Below are 21,013 nucleotides of genomic sequence, written 5' to 3' on the forward strand. Positions count from 1 at the left end.
AACTTAACTGTTTTCGGCGTAGGCCCACCAGGCCTCCACCTAAATGTATTGATAAAGCTTGCATTACGGATATTTCAACATTCTGATTGACACGACACTGTCAATCATTGTGATTGTCGAATAGAAACGTGTATGGAAAGGCGTTGCCATATGTTATTGGCTGAATTTCTTTGCTATCTCTACCCTGATAGGTGTGCAAGTTATATGGGCATGTGTCATACATTCCGGAAGAAGCCCTTTGCTCGAGCCGGGGTGGTGTTTTCTGCCTTGCCGAAGAAAGTTGTGCAAAGGAGGGCTGCTGGTTTCTGTATTCCGAGAAAATGGACAGCCAGGGAAGAAAAGTGGTGGTTTGCGACAATGGGACCGGGGTAAGTTTACAAACAGACCGTGTTCTATCGTCAAATTATGAGCGTTCCGGCTTTTGTGCTGTGCATTTTGGCAGAGGAGACGAGATGGGGAGGAACAGGAAGTAGCTCGTTTCATTGCTAGCTTGTTGTGTAGCCACGGTCTGGGTGAATGTATCTGTCAGCTTGTCAATTAGTTATGCATTCACTGAGGTTGGTGCATCTGTCAATTAGAGGTGGCAAGGTTAACACCGGTCGGTGGAATGTTTAGAGTACCGATTGTTTCCTCGAATTCGTGAATCAGTGGGAGTAGCCTTAAGTATTGTTATCGCAGCTGTCGGCTGACATTGCGAACTCGAATCGTCTCGAGCTAGTTCGGTGGCTGGCCAGCAAGCTCGATAGCTAGCATACAACGTTACAAATCACAGTCTTGTTGTTTCATAGCTTGCTCCAGAGAACACTTAAATATCGTGTTCGGCCACATGTAGTTATATCTTTTATTTCTTCGTCAGACATCATTACCCTACATTTCCATCCCTTGCTTCAATTTGATTGTTAGCTCAAACTAACAAGATGAGGGCTCTCTGTAAAAAGTTGCCAGCGTCATTGTTAATTGCAAGGAAATTACGTGATCTATTGCGTTTTATTCAGTAACTCCAAATTTTTAGATACTATTTGGTGTTGTTCACAAAGAATGATGATCCAGCATCTATCTGTATTCCCGCCCTCACTGAAACTTCTTTGAACTTGTAACACGTATTTTACACTGCTACATTGTTGTATTGTCTGTTGCGTAAATGGATGAGGATTTGCACATATAGTTTTACTAAAAAAGGCAGCAACAAACAAGTATCACAATTAAAGTATTGCTACCAACTGTTGACCAAGGCGAGTTAAGCAACTAAACTTGTCTCGAGCAGTAGATACTGCGCATGCATCATTCTTGTACAGTGAGGAAGTCAGAAACCATTCTTCCATGTAAGGAGTTATCAGATCTCTTGCCACTCTCTTGTAAAATATGTTTGCAAACATGAGTCATCCGGTTAAAATTGACAAATAAATTACAATTTAGTTTTCACCTCAAACATTTTACCTTAGATGAATGTATTATCTGGCTAAATACTATATATTTATGCTGTTTATTTGGTTTCTGTTCCATTCAGTGGTTAGCTGACTCAGTCTCTCTCCAGCTACCTACCGCAAAGAAACTACGCTGCTTACAGCCTTTGTTTTCACACTGTGAATAACATGGGACATGCTGTACACTAGCCTACCTCCTGTTTTTATTATTGTCTTTGAGTAACCTCTTCCTCTCTGAGCTGATGATGTGTTGTCTACTTGATGATGCATGTCATACACTTCTTTTATTCTTCTTACCGGACGGTTGAGAATGAGATGTGGTCAGTTATGTAACGTAGGTGAAAGGACGATTGTCATGAATCGTTATGTAGGCCCAAAGAAAGCCCAATGGATTTTAAACATGCATGGGAAAAGCGCTCGTGTCGATTCAAGCGCTAGGTTATTCCTCGAAGCAAACGCACAGTACAACCTAACAGGTTTGAATGAAATTCTCCTCATAGGTTGTCTACGTAACTTCCTAAGCATGCTGCACGTCAGGTAGTGATTGTGGGATGATAACACTACCAATGCTGTAACCCCTCTGAGAGTTTTCACAACCAAAGTAGGGTGGAGTTGCTGGGGCTGGTATTTTGTCAGTTGTGCATTTCCCCCACTAATGGTTAGGAGTTGGTCAGGGCAAGCTAATTCTAAATCTGCACCCAGTGGCAACTCAAACAGCACCATGTGACTCAGAGAAAGTAGAGAAGGCTCTAAATTCTGCCTAATAAATAAGACAAGGGAAGTACATTACTGCATTATCGATCAGGCTAGGTTATGTCAGAGTTAATGGACTAAAAGGTTTTCTTTTAAAGGAGTCTGGGCTAAATGCTTTGATCCAATTTCTAGTATTTTGCTATAGGGCTATTATTAATCTCTATTCATTTTGTCATTCTGTGTGCTATGAAAATGTATTTATGTCCTATGTTATTTACCAAAAATAATGTTTGTCACTGACCGTGCCCTTTGTCTCTCCCTTTAATCCTAGTTTGTGAAGTGTGGCTATGCAGGCTCCAACTTCCCAGAGCACATTTTCCCTGCATTGGTTGGCAGGCCAATCATTCGCTCCACAGCTAAAGTGGGAAACATTGAGATCAAGGTAACCTCACTTGTTTACTTCACATGAGTGTTAAATCCCTTTGATATCTAGACAAAAATATGTCTTTTAGTATTTACTCAAGAAAGTGGTAATAACCTGTTTCGAAGGGGGTCATATAAATATTGCATAATTTTTTTAACGAGTAACATACTGTGAATTATGTCTGAAATGGGTATTAGTATCTGGGTTGAGTGTAATACTTTGTAAAATGGGTCCTGTTTTGTCATTTGTACCTATCTGGGGAAAGGGGATTGCACAATTGAATGTGTTGTTTTCCACTTTTAACCCAACCCCCTCTGAATCAGAGAGGTGCGGGGGGGCTGGCTTAATCGAAGTAATCTAGGGGGGTTAACTGCCTTGCTCAAGGGCCAAACTGCAGTTTTTTTCTACCTTGCTGGCTCGGATTCAAACCAGCAACCTTTTTGGTTATTTTATTTTAAATTATTTTAGCTTTTTATTTAACTAGGCAAGTCAGTTAAGAACATTCTTATTTTCATTGATGGCCTAGGAACAATGGGTTAACTGCCTTGTTCAGGGGCAGAATGACAGATTTTTACCTTGTCAGCTCGGGGGTTCGATCTTGCAACCTTTCGAGTCCAACGCTCTAACCGCTAGGCTACCTGCCGCCCCACTAGTTTTTAAGTTTTTATTTTTCAGAACATGTAGACCTAGTGGGAAAATGGAGCACATCTTTTGATTTACACTACTTTATGTTAGATTACATTTTTGCTTAGTCTCTCCACTGTGTACTTGTTGGAGCAATTTTCCTAACACTTATCCTGGACAAAGAAGCTATTTCAATGGAGATTCTTAGTTGACAGTGCTTTATTCCAGGACTAGCCTTAATCTGTTTTTGGGAAACCGGCTGTTTGAGTTGAGTTTTTCACAGTATTGGAGAGTTTAAAAAAAGTATTTCCTCCATTGAGTGTCCTCTGGAAATCCAACAATCCAACACACTGTTCCCTATGGGAAACAATAGGCTAATATTTACCATTGCTGGCTGAGCCCCAAATGGCACCCTATACCCTACATAGTTACTTTTAACCCTATGGGTCCTGATCAAAAGTAGTGCACTGCATAGGGAATAGGATTCCTTTTGGGACGTAGGGCATGATTTGTTGATTTAGCCTAGATGTCGCACCTAGTCTTGCTATCAGGGCGTTACACATTAACAATCACCTTTGATAACATTGCAGCATTATATGAGAGGATGGGTGTTTTTTGTAGGACACACACTGATTCACCTCTGTTCTTGGCTCCTCTGTCCTCCTCTCTCTCTGTTCTATCTTCTGACCCTCTGCTTCATCTCTCTCTTCCTCCCACCTCTCCTCCTTTTTTCCTGTTGAGGTAGAATAACGGAAAGATAGTAAGTGTGTATGTTTGCAGTTTCATGGGCCCCTGCTGTCTGCTCGGACAATGAAATGGCTGCACTCGTCATCTCTCCGACAAGAATGGTCCTTTTCTTTTTCTGTCAATTGTTTGGCATTGCTTCCTCATTCCCTCTCTACTACTCTTTCCCCGGTTTTCTGTGATGAAATGGTGTTCTGGCTAACCTTACAAACTGTTTTACCCCTTGTTTTTTAATTGTTTTTTTTTTTACAAATCAACATGTTAAATACAGTGGTCTGAACACTGACAGACATTCATGGTCTTGTGTACATACAAGCAGTTGCAGAAGGAAACAGCAATTATTATTTTTATTTTTTTCAAATGTATTTTTGTTTCACCTTTATTTAACCAGGTAGGCCAGTTATGAGCAAGTTCTAATTTACAACTGCGATCTGGCCAAGATAAAGCAAAGCAGTGAGACAAAAACAAGTTATTTTTTATTTTATTTAACTAAGCAATTCAGTTAAGAACAAATTCTTATTTACAATGACGGCCTAGGAACAGTGGGTTAACTGCCTTGTTCAGGGGCATAACAACACATTTTTTAGCTTGTCAGCTCGGGGATTCAATCTAGCAACCTTCCGGTTACTAGTCCAACGCTCTAACCGCTAGGCTACCTGCTGTTGTTACACTTTGGATAAACACATGTACAGTCATTAACACAATAGAAGATCTGTATACAGTGTGTGCGAATGAAGTAAGGAGGTAAGGCAATAAATAGGCCATAGTGACGAAGTAATTACAATTTAGCAATTAACACTGGAGTGATAGATGTGCAGATGAGGATGTGCAAGTAGAAATATTGGTGTGCAAAAGAGCAGAAAAAAAAACTATGGGATGAGGTAGATAGTTGGTTGGATGGGCTATTTACAGATGGGCTGTGTACAGCTGCAGCGATCGGTAAGCTGCTCTGACAGCCGATGCTTGAAGTCAGTGAGGGAAATATAAGTCTTCAACTTCAGTGATTTTTGCAATTCGTTCCAGTCATTGGCAGCAGAGTACTGGAAGGAAAGGCGGCCAAAATAAGGTGTTTGCTTTGGGGATGACCAGTGAAATATACCTGCTGGAGCGGTGCTACGGGTGGGTGTTGCTATGGTGACCAGTGAGCTGTGATAAGGTGGATCTTTACCTAGCAAAGACTTATAGATGACCTGGAACTAGTGGGTTTGGCGACGAATATGTATCGAGGACCAGCCAACGAGAGCATACAGGTCACAATGGTGGGTAGTACAGTTGAAGTCGGAAGTTTACATACACTTAGGTTGGAGTCATTTAAACTCGTTTTTCAACCACTCCACAAATTTCTTGTTAACAAACTATAGTTTTGGCAAGTCGGTTAGGACATCTACTTTGTGCATGACACAAGTAATTTTTCCAACAATTGTTTACAGACAGATTATTTCACTGTATCACAATTCCAGTGGGTCAGAAGTTTACATACACTAAGCAGACTGTGCCTTTAAACAGCTTGGACAATTCCAGAAAATGATGTAATGGCTTTAGAAGCTTCTGATAGGCTAATTGACATAATTTGAGTCAATTGGAGGTGTACCAGTAGATGTATTTCAAGGCCTACCTTCAAACTCAGTGCCTCTTTGCTTGACATCATGGGAAAATCAAAATAAATCAGCCAAGACCTCAGAAAATGTATTGTTGACCTCCAAGTCTGGTTCATCCTTGGGAGCAATTTCCAAATGCCTGAAGGTGCCAAGTTCACCTGTACAAACAATAGTACGCAAGTATAAACACAATGGGACCACACAGCCATCATACCGCTCAGGAAGGAGACGCGTTCTGTCTCCTAGAGATGAACGTACTTTGGTGGGAAAAGTGCAAATCAATCCCAGAACAACAGCAAAGGACCTTGTGAAGATGCTGGAGGAAAGGGGTACAAAAGTATCTACCTCCACAGTAAAACGAGTCCTACTTCGACATAACCTGAAAGGCCACTCAGTAAGGAAGAAGCCACTGCTCCAAAACCGCGATAAAAAAAGCTAGACTACGGTTTGCAACTGCACATGGGGACAAAGATTGTACTTTTTGGAGAAATGTCCTCTGGTCTGATGAAATAAAAGTAGAACTGTTGGGCCATAATTACTATCGTTATGTTTGGAGGAAAGAGGGGGAGGCTTGCAAGCCGAAGAACACCATCCCAACCGTGAAGCGTGGGGGTGGCAGCATGTTTTTGGGGGTGCTTTGCTGCAGGAGGGACTGGTGCACTTCACAAAATATATGGCATCATGAGGCAGGAAAATTATGTGGATATATTGAAACAACATCTCAAGACATCAGTCAGGAAGTTAAAGCTTGGTCGCAAATGGGTCTTCCAAATGGACAAATACCCCAAGCATACTTCCAAAGTTGTGGCAAAATGGCTTAAGGGCAACAAAGTCAAGGTATTGGAGTGGCCATCACAAAGCCCTGACCTCAATCCCATAGAAAATTTGTGAGCAGAACTGAAAAAGCGTGTGTGTGCAAGGAGGCCTACAAACCTGACTCCGTTACACCAGCTCTGTCAGGAGGAATGGGCCAAAATTCACCCAACTTGTGGAAGGCTACCCGGAACGTTTGACCCAAGTTAAACCATTTAAAGGCAATGCTACCAAATACTAATTGAGTGTATGTAAACTTCTGACCCACTGGGAATGTGATGAAAGAAAAATAATTCTCTGCTATTATTCTGATATTTCACATTCTTAAAATAAAGTGGTGATCCTAACTGACCTAAGACAGGGAATTTTTACTAGGATTAAATGTCAGGAATTGTGAAAAACTGAGTTTAAATGTATTTAGCTAAGGTGTATGTAAACTTCTGACTTCAACTGTATATTGGGCTTTGGTGACAAAACAGATGTCACTGTGATAGACTGCATCCAAATTGCTGAGTGGTGTTGAAGGCTATTTTGTAAATGACATTGCTGAAAGTCAGTTTTACGAGGGTATGTTTGGCAGCATGAGTGAAGGAGGCTTTCTTGCGAAATAGGAACCCGCTTCTAGATTTAATTTTGGATTGATATCAATAGTAGAGAGATCATCATGAGAAGGGGAACATGTTGTCTGCTGTAGCTTCTCATGTTAAAAGAAACTTGCAAGCCTCCTCATAACTACCACATTGAGCATGAGTTTACCAATGCAGTTCTCTGCCATTATGAGTGACCTGTTTGTTGGGCGGTAGACAGTCAAGCCTATTCTGAGTTTGCCTATACTATAGGTTCTAGACATTTTCAATAGGATCTGCATCCCAATTAACCAAATGGATTCCGTTCTACTAACAGTGTGCTCTGACTGTATGGCTGGAATCTCTATCTAATGTTGCCTTATCTACCGCCTGTTCTCTGGAGCAGGGCTGAAAGTATCGTCAGATCACTAAAAGCAACATGCCCGCAGAATGACTAGATGTTGACTGCAACTATAATAAGTGATGTTTTACTTTTTTATTGTGGCATGCAAATGTCCTTTTAGGGAAGTTCTTTAAGTTTGTTCTGTAGAGCATTTTAAGATGGTGGATGTCCTTTTGGGACGTTGTTACCTTCTTACCCAGAGCTTTCCATCCTCCTTTTTTGTTGTATAGCTGTGGTCAGTCGGCATTGACACTGTGACAGTCGGTTTGTTGCTGTGGTACGTCAATGACTTGGGTGGTGGACACTGAAACTTTTCTATGCAGTAATATTCAGTGGCTACTGCACTATTGGGGTCCCTCCCAAACGGTGGGTTCATTTTAAAAAGTCACGCCCTGGTTTTGACCCTAGTCTGAGAAACTCTGATCTTTATCCCCTCCCTCCCCAGGACCTGATGGTGGGGGATGAGGCGAGCGAGCTGCGCTCCATGCTGGAGGTGAACTACCCCATGGAGAACGGCATCGTGAGGAACTGGGATGACATGAAGCACCTGTGGGACTACACCTTTGGTCCCGAGAAGCTCAACATCGACTCGCGCAACTGCAAGATCCTGCTCACCGAGCCGCCTATGAACCCAACCAAGAACCGCGAGAAGATCATTGAGGTGCGTATACATTTTTTAAAGTGTTTCGTTTTGTTAACCCACAACTACTAAATATGTTGTCAGAGGACAATTTCATTAACATGCTTTAGTTTTGAAAGTGTGTATTCTGGAGTGTACCCGGAACGGCTGGAGGAGATCTCTTGTAAGGCCTTTTATACGGTTCCATTGTGGATCTTAAATGATTCATCAGTCATAACAGTGATGCTCTGTGCCGAGGAGGCAGTAGTGCTCCCGATAAGGAGGTTTATCTTGGAGTTGCAACTTGTCAGTCATTGTGACTAAGGCAGCAACACTGCCTGGCAGACCTGGTTTCAACGAGTATTTGATTGAGTTTGAGTTTGATTGAGCCTGTCTGGAGTTTCACATGGGTGGACATTGCATTTTTGGGACTACTCCATTGCTTCCATTGTGCAAGGCCAGGTCAATCAACCACAGCTAAAGTATTTGAAAGACTTGAAATGCTACTTGAAATGCTATTTGAACCCAGATCTGCTGCCTGGCGACAGCTCCTCAGTGGGAGTCAGTCAGAGCCACTGTTATTAATGATTCAGGCTGTCCTCTGTGTGGATGCCAGCCATGGCTAAGTTCTTTGAGAATAAGTCCTTTTCACCCATTTAAACTTCAGGTTTATGAACATGGAGGTCTATTCCTTTGAGTGGAAGTTGAGGTTAGGTTTGTTGCGGTTTTCCTAGCATTGCCAAATACAAAAACAAAGCTCATTTGTATTAGCAAGATGCTAAGTTACTGTTTAACTATAAATGCACAGATTTTGTTGTTGCAGTAACTACACATTCCAGTGACATACTCTCGCACTCCCCACCCCTTTCCTAGGTGATGTTTGAGACGTACCAGTTCTCTGGGGTTTACATAGCCATCCAAGCTGTGCTCACACTCTATGCTCAAGGTAGGTTCTTTAAAACAAAACAAGGCCACTAGAAGGAAGGTAGGACACCCAAAACCCGTGAAGAACACTGGGTATCTGATATTTCACTCCAACGAATTGCAATTTAAAGTACCTTTCAGAACACATGGAGGAATGTAGGAGATTATACCCGGTAATTTGCTTTGGCTACGTTTCTACCATGGTAGCAACAATTATTTTGGACTTATACTTTATTTTCCGGTACAGAAAGTACAAGATATTTACTTTACATTTTAAAATGGTTATTAGTTAATAACCTAATGAGTTTCTTGTTTGTTTCTTTGAGAAACAAATTAAAACAATTGATTTGGTACCAGATAGTTACCAATTATTTGAAGTAAGTACCCATTGATACCACATCCTTTCCTACCGTAGTAAATACCTAGTATCGTAAAATAAAGTGCTTCCATTTGTACTGTACTGACTGTATTTCTAACATCGAGGTCTTTCTCTGGTAAAAAAAAATAAGCACAGCTGTGGAATGAGGGATGAAACAGGCTGTGCTAATGTGTGACCCTTTCAGTGGCAGGACGAGAGTTGAATATGCAGCAGCACGTAGTTGAATATGTAGCTGTACACTTCTTGTTGTTCTCTACTGTCATTGGCTTAAGCATTTGTTTGAGATTGAACCAATATACAGTATTATGATGGAAAACTCTTGACACCAAGAAATCGGTAATAACAATGAATAAAAAGCTTTCCATTTCAAACGTGTAATGACAGAAATGGTCTATAATGTTGATATGGGCTTTGGAAACGGTGGATGTGTTTTCTCACTGGCCCTATTCTGTTGGCACTGCTGTGTTTTCTGTAAAAAAAAAAAAAAAATGTAGGTCTCCTGACGGGCGTGGTGGTGGACTCTGGTGATGGCGTCACCCACATCTGCCCCGTGTACGAAGGCTTCTCCCTGCCCCACCTGACCAGACGCCTGGACATTGCAGGACGAGACATCACACGCTACCTCATCAAGGTACACCCTCGTTCCCCACACGTGACTGTCTTAGAATGTCCTGTCCAGAAACCACTCCTAGCCCCGAGGCATGTGTAGATATGGGAAGACTGAATAACGCACTGATGTATATTGAGCCTTGCCCATTGGAGCTACTACCATATATATTTGTAACTATATAGCCTAATTCTTTCAAATCTACGCAAGAGCCTAGGAGGAACTAACTAGGGGGTGATTCCCTCATGACTATGTCTGATGACTTGCTAGTGGAAAGCAGTCGACTGTAAACCACACCTGTTCATTATTTCATGTTAAGATTTGTGATTTTAAGAAAGGTGACGATTTAAAGAGTATTGGAGTCTTTTTAAATTAGTTTTGCAGTCCTTTACAACTGAGATATCTGCAAACCAACCAAACACATCCCTTACCTCTGACCTTTATCCAGCTGCTGTTGCTGAGGGGCTACGCCTTCAACCACTCGGCGGACTTTGAGACGGTGCGCATGATGAAGGAGAAGCTGTGCTACGTGGGCTACAACATCGAGCAGGAGCAGAAGCTGGCGCTGGAGACCACCGTGCTGGTTGAGTCCTACACGGTCAGTAACGCAGTCCTACACGGTCATTATCCTGGTCGAGTCCTACACTTCCAGTTCTTATTGTACAAGTTTAGGTAGTACAACCTTAAAAATCTAATTGTTTCCTTGAGTGTCGGATGGCGCAAGGTGAGCCTTGTGCGCTCTACCAAAGATGGGCTACTTACTAACTCAGGTTTGATCGCTAGTTACTCCTTTCATCTGTGGTGCTGCTTTCCTGTGCTAGTCGACAAGTGCTGAGCTATATATGGGCTGCTTAATTAGCCATATATACTGTAAGCCAAACATTTGTACAGATTTCCTATCTTTTCATTCAAAAATCTTTCTCTCAATCCGCTAGTACATAGAGATGTATAGAAGGCACGTTTGTCACTAGACGGGAAAACCTCTATATGCTTTTCTATCACAGAAGTGATCAAAGGCAAATATCAGAGGTGCACCCTTTATATATTTCTATGTACAGCAGCTGCCATGACATTTCTCCAATTTGAGATCGGATCATGCGAAACACGCGCCCGGTAGAGAGATGATCCTGGAAGTAATGCAGTGTAACTGTAATAATATTACCCGATTTTAAAAAGCTACGAGTTACTTACAAAAGTAATCTGATTATGTAATGCATTACTTTTTTATATATATAACTCATCACCCCAAACACTGCATCATATTCTCCTTAGTCTTGCCTGGTAAGGGTGACACCATTTTACAATGAGAATAATAGAATTCATCTGTATTTGAGGCCTGGCTATATGGTAACACTGCCTCCTTGTGGACATAATGTATCATGGAGATCAGGTTATAATTTTAGAACAGTAGGAGACATATTTAGTGTGGGAGGAGCTCTTGAACCAAGCTCTGGATGTCCCCAGGTTACTTTGCACAAATCGGGTTTGATGGCCGGTAGGGGTTGGAGGTGAACCACGAAGGAACCGCAAGTCCCTGTGATGTAGAGGGAGTGGACGGAATTTTCCATGTGTGTGGCGGGCGGCGGCGCACCTCCCTGTTTCCTTGCCCAAATCCTGGAGAGAGAGGGAGAGGCGGAGGACATAGAATGGAACAAGGGCACTACTGTAGCATTGAAGAAACAACTCCCCCTCCCCATCCATGGGCGTGACATCATTTCCTGTACGACCCAGACTCCCACGCCACGTGCTGACCTGGTGTCTGTTTCCTCCTCTGGACTCCAGACTGGAGCCGTCAATGGGCCCTTTATGCTCCCTCCCACATAGTGTTCCGCCACGCTCTGTAAAAGGCCTACTGTCTGTCAGCCGGCTCCATCTGACCAGAGAGAGAAAGACTCTTAATGTTGCCAGTTCCAAACATTGTATATTGTCCATCTCTAGCCAAGCATTGCCTTCATATTTCCCTAGCAGTGTTCTAGCAGAAGAAAGCCATCAGTCCTGTCTCGATGTCAACTAAATGCTTTCCGATGTGTGAATGTTGTTCCCCTTTCTGTGTCCCCAGCTCCCCGACGGCAGGATGATCAAGGTGGGAGGGGAGCGGTTCGAGGCCCCCGAGGCTCTTTTCCAGCCCCACCTCATCAACGTGGAGGGAGTCGGGGTGGCAGAGCTCCTCTTCAACACCATCAATGCAGCAGACATCGACACCAGGTAACTCCATGACAGACTCCCCCTACTTACTAGTGAGAGACCTAGTAATTTCCAAACCTCTATCCTTCCCTTTCACATCTCCTTTTGCCATTTCATTAGTTTATGTTCTAGACTTTGAGTGGATGCTCTTGAGCAGAGTGATGATGTTGAACTGCATAGCCAAAACCCTTCAAAGGTCAGTCACTAGTGGTCACTGTGCAGTGCTACGATGGAATCTGGGCTGTCCCCGACCCCCAAAAAATCTTGATCAACCAAGAGTCGTCTGTTCAAGCCACCCTTTGCCTTGATGACAGCTTTGCACACTCTTAGCAGTCTCTCAACCAGCTTCATGAGCTAGTCAACTGGAATGCATTTCAATTAACAGGTGTTCCTTGTTAATTTGTGGAATTTCTTTCCTCGTTAAAAACCTTTTAACGATTGGCCCCTTTTTGTTAAACATTTTCGCCTAACATTTTCGCCTTTTTATACTGTTCAACATACCTTATGTCAATTGAATCTTATCCTCAATACTGACTAAACTAATGGTGTTTTCTAATGCAAGAAATAAATTCACCGATTACTACCTGTCAGGGCAAGGAGATTGAGGTTGTAACCTCATAAATATATTGGAATTTTAATTGATGACGGCCTCCTTCAAATAGCATATTCAACAACTTACAAAACAAATTGAAGCTGAAATTGGGATTTTATTTTAGGAATAAGGCCTGTTTTTATTTTGAAGCCAGAAGGAGGCTAGTATCAGCTACATTTATGCCTTTACTAGACTATGGGGATATTTTATATATGAATGCTTCCGCTCAGTGTTTGAGATCAATTGACACTCTTTACCATGGCACTTTGAGATTTATTTTAAACTGCAAAACCCTTACGCACCACTGCACTTTGTATACCAGGGTTGGCTGGCCTTCTCTAGTCACTCATAGGCTCAGTCACTGGTATACTTTTATTTACAACGCCATTTTGGGTTTACTACCTTTTTATTTGGGCATTTATATTGTTCAGAAATGTGGTGGGTACTCTTCATTCGCTGGACTTTATCCTGCTAACTGTTCCAAATGTCCGAACTGAATTTGGTAAAAGGGCTTTTATGTACTCTGCGCCATTGTCTTGGAACACCTTACAAAATACTTTTAAACTGGAAGAACTTGTCCCGATTGGTGTTTTTAAATCACTGATGAAGGATTTTCAGGCTGATTCCCTGACCTGTCAATGTTTTTAATTTGCTGTTTTATACTCTTGTGAATTCAATGGGTTTTACTAGATTACTTGTACTTTTTCATGTCTGTCTGTAATTATTTTGTAATGACTTGGTGCTGCCTATCTTGGCTAGGGCGCTCTTGAAAAAGAGATCTCAATGAGCCCTTCCTGGTTAAATAAAGGTTAAATAAAGTAATAAATAAAATGACATACCCAAATCTAACTGCTGGAAGCAAGGATATGAATATCCTTGGTACCATTTGAAAGGAAACACTTTGAAGTTTGTGGAAATGTGAAAGGAATCTAGGAGAATAACACAATAGATCTGGTAAAAGAAAAATAAACGTTTTTGTACCATCTTTGAAATGCAAGCGAAAGGTCATAATGTATTATTCTAGCCAAGGCACAATTTAGATGTTGTCCACTAGGTGGCAGCAATGTATGTGCAAAGTTTCAGACGGATCCAATGAACCATTGCATTTCTGTTCAAAATTTTGTGTCACGACTGCCCAAATGTGCCTAATTTATTTACACAATCAGTTGTGTTGTGACAAGGTAGGGGTGGTATACAGAAGATAGCCCTATTTGGTAAAAGACCAAGTCCAGATTGTGGCAAGAACAGCTCAAATAAGCAAAGAGAAACAACAGTCCATTACTTTAAGACATGACGCTCAGTCAATCTGTAACATTTTAAAGAACTTTGAACGTTTCTTCAAGTGCAGTTGCAAAAACCATCAAGTGCAATGATGAAACTGGCTGTCATGAGGACCGCCACTGGAAAGGAAGACCCAGAGTTACCTCTGCTGCAGAGGGTGAGTTCATTAGTTACCAGCCTCAGAAATGAGCAATTTACTGCACCTCAGATTGCAGCCCAAATAAATTATTCACAGAGTTCAAGTAACAGACACATCTCAATATCAACTGTTCAGAGGAGACTGCGTGAATCAGGCCTTCATCGTCGGATTGCTGCAAAGAAACAACTGAAGGACACCAATAATAAGAAGAGACTTGCTTGGGCCAAGAAACATGAGCAATGGACATTAGACCTGTGGAAATTTGAGATTTTTGGTTCCAACCACCATGTCTTTGTGAGATGCAGAGTAGGGGAACAAATGATCTCCGCATGTGTGGTTCCCACCGTGAAGCATGGAGGAGGATGTGTGGGGGTGCTTTGCTGGTGACACTGTCTGATTTCTATTTAGAATTCAAGGCACACTTAAACAGCATGGCTACCACAGCTTTCTGCAACAGGTAAATGGCTCAAAACACATCTCCAGGCTGTGTAAGGGCTAATCGACTAAGGAGTGAGGCATCAGATGACCTGGCCTCCACAATCACCCGACCTCCACCCTATTGAGATGGTTGGGATGAGTTGGACCGCAGAGTGAAGGAAAAGCAGCCAACAAGTGCTCAGCATATGTGGGAACTGTTGGAAAAGCATTCCAGGTGACTACCTCATGAAGCTGGTTGAGATAATACCAAGTGTGCAAAGCTGTCACCAGGGCAAAGGGTGGCTATTTGAAGAATCTCAACTATAAAATACATTTTGATTTGTTTAACACCTTTTTTGGTTACTACATGTTTCCATATATGTTATTTCATAGTTTTGATGTCTTCACAATTATTTTACAATGTAGAAAATAGTAAAAATAAAGATTTTTTTTCACCTTTATTTAACCAGGTAGTCTAGTTGAGAACAAGTTCTCATTTGCAACTGCGACCTGGCCAAGATGAAGCAAAGCAGTTCGACACACAACACAGTTACACATGGAATTAACAAGCATACAGTCAATAATACAGTAGAAAAGTCTATATACAGCATGTGCAAATGAGGTAGGATAAGGGAGGTAAGGCAATAAATAGGCCATGGTGGCGAAGTAATTACAATATAGCAATTAAACACTAGAATGGTAGAATGTGCAGAAGATGAATGTGCAAGTAGAGATACTGGGGTGCAAAGGAGCAAAATAAATACAGTATGGGGATGAGGTAGATTGGATGGGCTATTTACAGATGGGCAATGTACAGGTGCAGTGATCTGTGAGCTGCTCTGACAGCTGGTGATTAAAGCTAGTGAGGAAGTAAGAGTCTCCAGCTTTAGACATTTTTGCAGTTTTTTCCAGTCATTGGCAGCATAGAACTGGAAGGAGAGGTGGCCAAAGGGGGAATTGGCTTTGGGGGTGACAGTGAGATATACCTGCTGGAGCGCGTGCTATGGGTGGGTGCTGCTATGGTGACCAGTGAGCTGAGATAAGGCGGGGCTTTACCTAGCAGAGACTTGTAGATGACCTGGAGCCAGTGGGTTTGGTGACGAGTATGAAGCGAGGGCCAGCCAACGAGGGCGTACAGGTCGCAGTGGTGGGTAGTATATGGGGCTTTGGTGACAAAACGGATGGCACTGTGAGACTGCGCATCCAATTTGTTGAGTAGAGTGTTGGAGGCTATTTTGTAAATGACATCGCCGAAGTCGGATCGCTAGGGTGGTCAGTTTTACGAGGGTGTGTTTGGTAGCATGAGTGACGGATGCTGTGTTGCAAAATAGAAAGCAGATTCTAAATTACATTTTTGATTGGAGATGTTTAATGTGAGTCTGGAAGGAGAGTTTACAGTCTAACCAGACACCTAGGTATTTGTAGTTGTCCACATAAGTCAGAACTGTCCAGAGTAGTGATGCTGGACGGGCGGGCAGGTGAGGGCAGCGATCGGTTGAAGAGCAGGCATTTAGTTTAACTTGCAGTTGGGAGGCCACAGAAGGAGAGTTGTACGGCATTGAAGCTCGTCTGGAGGTTAGTTAACACAGTGCCCAAAGAAGGGCCAGAGGTATACAGAATGGTGTTGTCTGCGTAGAGATGGATCAAAGAATCACCAGCAGCAAGAGCGACATCATTGATGTATACAGAGAAAAGAGTCGGCCCGAGAATTTAACCCTGTGGCACCCCCAGAGACTGCCAGAGGTCCGAACAACAGGCCCTCCAATTTGACACACTGAACTCTATCAGAGATGTAGTTGGTGAAGCAGGCGAGGCAGTCATTTGAGAAACCAAGGCTGTCGAGTCTGCCGATAAGAATGTTGTGATTGACAGAGTTGAAAGCCGTCGCCAGGTCGACGAATACGGCTGCACAGTAATGTCTCTTATCGATGGCGGTTATGATATTGTTTAGGACCTTGAGCGTGGCTGAGGTGCACCCATGACCAGCTATGAAACCAGATTGCATAGCGGAGAAGGTACGGTGGTACGATTCGAAATGGTTGGTAATATGTTTGTTAACTTGGCTTTCGAAGACCTTAGAAAGGCAGGGTAGAATAGATATCGGTCTGTGGCAGTTTGGGTCTAGTGTCTCCCCCTTTTGAAGAGTGGAAGGCTACCGCAGTCATTCCCATCTATGGGAGTCTCAGAAAATAGAGGTTGAACATGTTAGTAATAGGGGTTGCAACAATTTGGGCAGATCATTTTAGAGAGGGTCCAGATTGTCTAGCCCGGCTGATTTGTAGGGGTTCAGATTTTGCAGCTCTTTCAGAACATCAGCTATCTGGATTTGGGTGAAGGAGAAGTGGGGGAGGCTTGGGCAAGTTGCTGTGGGGGGTGGAGAGCTGTTGAACGGGGTAGCCAGGTGGAAAGCATGGCCAGCCGTAGAAAAATGCTTATTGAATTTCTTAATTATAGTGGATTTATCAGTGGTGACAGTATTTCCTAGCCTCAGTGCAATGGGCAGCTGGGAGGAGGTGCTCTTATTCTCCATGGACTTTAGTGTCCCAGAACTTTTTTGAGTTTGTGCTACAGGATGCAAATGTCTGCTTGAAAAAGCCAGCCTTAGCTTTCCTAACTGCCTGTGTATATTTGTTCTTAACTTCCCTGAAAAGTTGCATATCGCGGGGGCTGTTCGATGCTAATGCAGAATGCAACAGGATGTTTTTGTGCTGGTCAAGGGCAGTCAGGTCTGGAGAGAACCAAGGGCTATATCTGGTTCCTGGTTCTACATTTTTTTGAATGGGGCATGTTTATTTAAGATGGTGAGGAAGGCACTTTTAAAGAATAACCAGGCATCCTCTACTGACGGGATGAGGTCAATATCCTTCCAGGATACCTGGGCCAGGTCGATTAGAAAGGCCTGCTGTTTTAGGGAGCGTTTGACAGTGATGAGGGGTGGTCGTTTGACCGCAGACCCATTACGGATGCAGGCAACTATTCTACAATGTAGAAATAATGAAAAACCCTTGAAGGAGTAGGTGTGTCCAAACTTTTGACTGATTTCTAAAGCCAGGCACTTTTAAAAACAATTTTTTTACCCCCCTTTTCTCCCCAATTTCGTGGTATCCAATTGTTAGTAATTACTATCTTGTCTCATCGCTACAACTCCCGTACGGGCTCGGGAGAGAGCCCGAAAGCCATGCGTCCTCCGAAACACAACCTTAACCAAGCCACACTGCTTCTTAACACAGCGTGCATCCAACCCCGAAGCCAGCCACACCAATGTGTCGGAGGAAACACCGTGCACCTGGCGACCTTGGTTAGCGTGCAATGATATCCCTACCGGCCAAATCCTCCCTAACCCGGACAATGCTAGGCCGGTTGCGGCTGGCTGCGACAGAGCCTGGGCGCGAACCCAGAGTCTCTGGTGGCACAACTAGCGCTGCGATGCAGTGCTCTAGACCACTGCGCCACCTGGGAGGCCCTAAGCCAGGCACATTTTAAGTTAGGCGATTGATTATAGACCTAATTAAGTTTTTCCCTCTCCTCACTTTTTTTTAGACAATTAAGGTAAGGGCTGTTTTCTCGTCTCTTAACTCTGCTGCTGCCTCCATCCCATTGTTCTCAACATCAATATGCTGGTTAACTTTGCGAATGTTTTATTTATTTATTTAACCTTTATTTAATTAGGCAAGTCAGTTAAGAACAAATTCTTATTTACAATGACGGCCTACCACAACCAAACCCTAACGACGCTGGCCTATCTACCGACCAGTCGACCAAATGGGGTCAGTCCTAGATTATGACAACAACAAAAAATTATCCATATTGTATTTTTTCTTCTATTCTCTACATCCCCTTTTCTCTCCCCTAAACATCCTCACCTTCTCTCCTCAGGGCTGAATTCTACAAACACATTGTGGCAGAATGTTTGCTTTTCCTCTCTCCATGTCACCATTCTTATTCACCTTTGTTATTTTTCTCCATTCCTCCTCCTTCCTCCAGGTCTTCTCCCTAAACGTTTTTTCCTTCTCTCCACAGGTCTGAGTTCTACAAACACATAGTGCTGTCGGGGGGCTCCACCATGTACCCTGGCCTTCCCTCTCGACTGGAGCGTGAGCTCAAGCAGCTCTACCTGGAGCGCGTGCTGAAGGGAGACGTGGATAAGCTCTCGGTGAGGACAGACACCGAACGCTATTTGTCTTTACTTTGAAGTAGCTTGCTTCAAGTACATGTCATATTTTATTGTTGTTTTTAGTGCAGGTTTTACTGTCCAATATTTGGCATTTAACAGATGGATCAACTACTTACAGACATTTAACAATACATTTTCCTGCTGCATTAATTTCATCGGCCACCGGGTGGCGGTGTTGCCCTAAATTGAAATAGTGTACACAACACAAGCAATGTGCTTCTTCAAACACTGAGAGTGAACTATTTGTCATGGGACCATGTTTAAATCATGTGCTCGACAACCAAATTAAAATATAATGTCTCATTGTTCCTCATTCATTCCTTTACACACTGATTGCTCAATTTGGCAACAATATCCATTTCAGCATTTTCAATGACAGGCCTGCTGGTTCAGTTCATGTAATTAGATGATTTTACACCTATTTTTAGTTAAGGATAACAGACACCAACATACATTTTTCCTTCTCCTCTTTTGCTCCTTTCCTTATTTCTCCTCTTCCCCCCCCCTTATGCTCTTGTTTTCCCTTCTCACACTCTTCCCTTCTCACACTCTTCCCTTCTCCTTATCTTCTATTCTGTCTCTCCTTTCCTGCTCGTGTGCAGAAATTCAAGATCCGCATCGAGGACCCCCCTCGGCGCAAGCACATGGTGTTCCTGGGCGGGGCCGTGCTGGCCGACATCATGAAGGACAAGGACAACTTCTGGCTGACGAGGGAGGAGTACCAGGAGAAGGGGATACGTGTCCTGGAGAAGCTAGGGGTCACCGTCAGATAAACCCCCTCCAAGATGTACATGTCTGGGCTAAGTCTGAAATGGCACCCTATTCCCTTAGTGCACTACCCTATGGGGTCTGGTTAAAAGTAGTGCACTATCTAGGGAATAGGGTGCAATTTGGGATGCGTCCCTGGTCTTCTCTCCCGCCCTCCTCCTCCGCCACGTCCTCCACTTGATATCCATCTTTCGCTCACCTCATCTTCTCCACGCGGTCATCTTTTTTTTACCACCTGTCCCAGATTCGCTCACTCACTCTCTCCAAGGGCATGCTGGGAATAACTGGTGGGGTTGGGGAGGTGGGAGGAGATAGATGAGGTGCTAACAACGCGTCTCCTGGGAATAGTTTAAATCATGTTGCCCAACTTATTCTGTCAAAACACGATCCCAATGGTGAAGTCAATTATTATTATTATTATTAGGGATTCATTTATAGAGGGGGTGTTGGATTCCCCTGTGTTGTGGGCACGGGGTACACAAGGGGCCCCCATCAAAGGCAAGCTGCCCTTCTTAAATCCACCCTTCTGCTTATCTTCGTCTTTTGTCTTAATCAGCAGTGGGATTGCTTGCTCCTCTTGAGTCCCTCATAACGAATGGGTACACACTCTGTTTATCCCCGAGGTTCATTTAAGGTTGTTTTAATGTTTGAGAGGTCAGGGGATGATGGTGGGTTAGAGGGCAGGTGGTTTATGGGGCATGTTTCTCCTTCTCACAGGGTCCACCTGCCCACTTGTCCGACTCCCATATCCAAACAGTGTGTCGTAAGGGGGATGTGGTGATGACTAAAAGAAACGGTTGGCCTTCCCTCACGATTAAAAATAAATAAATAAAAAAAGGCATTTCATTCCACTGATGGCAAAATATTTGCCATGCATTCAATTCCAATGAGGACTGCTCAGCCTTGTAATTGGAGTCACGTTTTGTGTTCACATTCAGTTTGCTGATGCGCTTTCCTTTTGGAGGAGAAGAGGTTTTGCCTTTTGTTTTGTCAGACGTGTTATTTGTACGGTTGTGTGTGTTTCTTTTGCAGTGCATTACTCAAAATAAAGAGTGAGGACGTGTCGTCCTCATCATGGCTGTTGGACACACGAGTCCATTGGGTTTTTTTTAAGGTCAGGGTTAGTTTTCCCTCCAACAACAGGTCTAGGATCTCTATCCCAGGGCCTATCCTTTAACCATTGTGAGCTCAACAATCCATCAGACCTAGGACTTGTTGTTAAGGGCGTACTGAACCATACGTAACCTGTTTAGAGAGGAAGTCATTCTGAGACCAGTAGGAACTCTCCATAGTCTCAGCTCCAGTGAAGATACATTTTTTTGAGATCAGGTGTTATTAGGGGTGGGGATTTGTTGGGGGAGTTGAACATTTTGTAATATTAATAACAATTTGGGTGTCATGGAGACCACATAAAAGCTGGTATTTAAAGGTTTTCCTATTTTGGTTTTCATATGTATATTGGAGGCACTTACACAATTGTGTATGTATAATTTTCTTTTTTGACAAAAAGGTCATCCAGTGCCAAGTGCAGTTATTGTAGCTGGATCTTATTTTTGGTTGCTTTTTTTCCTCTTCTTTTTTTTGTTGTTCATAGCATAACTGCCTACCGCTGATTTAAATAAAGCAAAGTGATTTATAAA

At 43.0% G+C, this 21,013-nt stretch overlaps 1 protein-coding gene across 1 annotated transcript; it reads left to right on the plus strand.

The window, feature by feature from the left end:
* Positions 1–223: 223 nt before the first annotated feature.
* LOC139370517 (actin-related protein 2-A-like) lies at positions 224–21,013 on the plus strand. Its single transcript, XM_071110046.1, has 9 exons — positions 224–368; positions 2,449–2,559; positions 7,735–7,950; positions 8,782–8,854; positions 9,706–9,842; positions 10,267–10,416; positions 11,878–12,023; positions 18,452–18,584; positions 19,208–21,013. Exons 1-9 carry the CDS (start codon positions 321–323, stop codon positions 19,376–19,378), a joined length of 1,185 nt encoding a protein of 394 aa, XP_070966147.1. The 5' UTR covers positions 224–320; the 3' UTR covers positions 19,379–21,013.

The sequence above is a fragment of the Oncorhynchus clarkii genome, chromosome 17, assembly GCF_045791955.1.
Source record: "Oncorhynchus clarkii lewisi isolate Uvic-CL-2024 chromosome 17, UVic_Ocla_1.0, whole genome shotgun sequence".
In the NCBI taxonomy this organism is placed as follows: domain Eukaryota; kingdom Metazoa; phylum Chordata; class Actinopteri; order Salmoniformes; family Salmonidae; genus Oncorhynchus; species Oncorhynchus clarkii.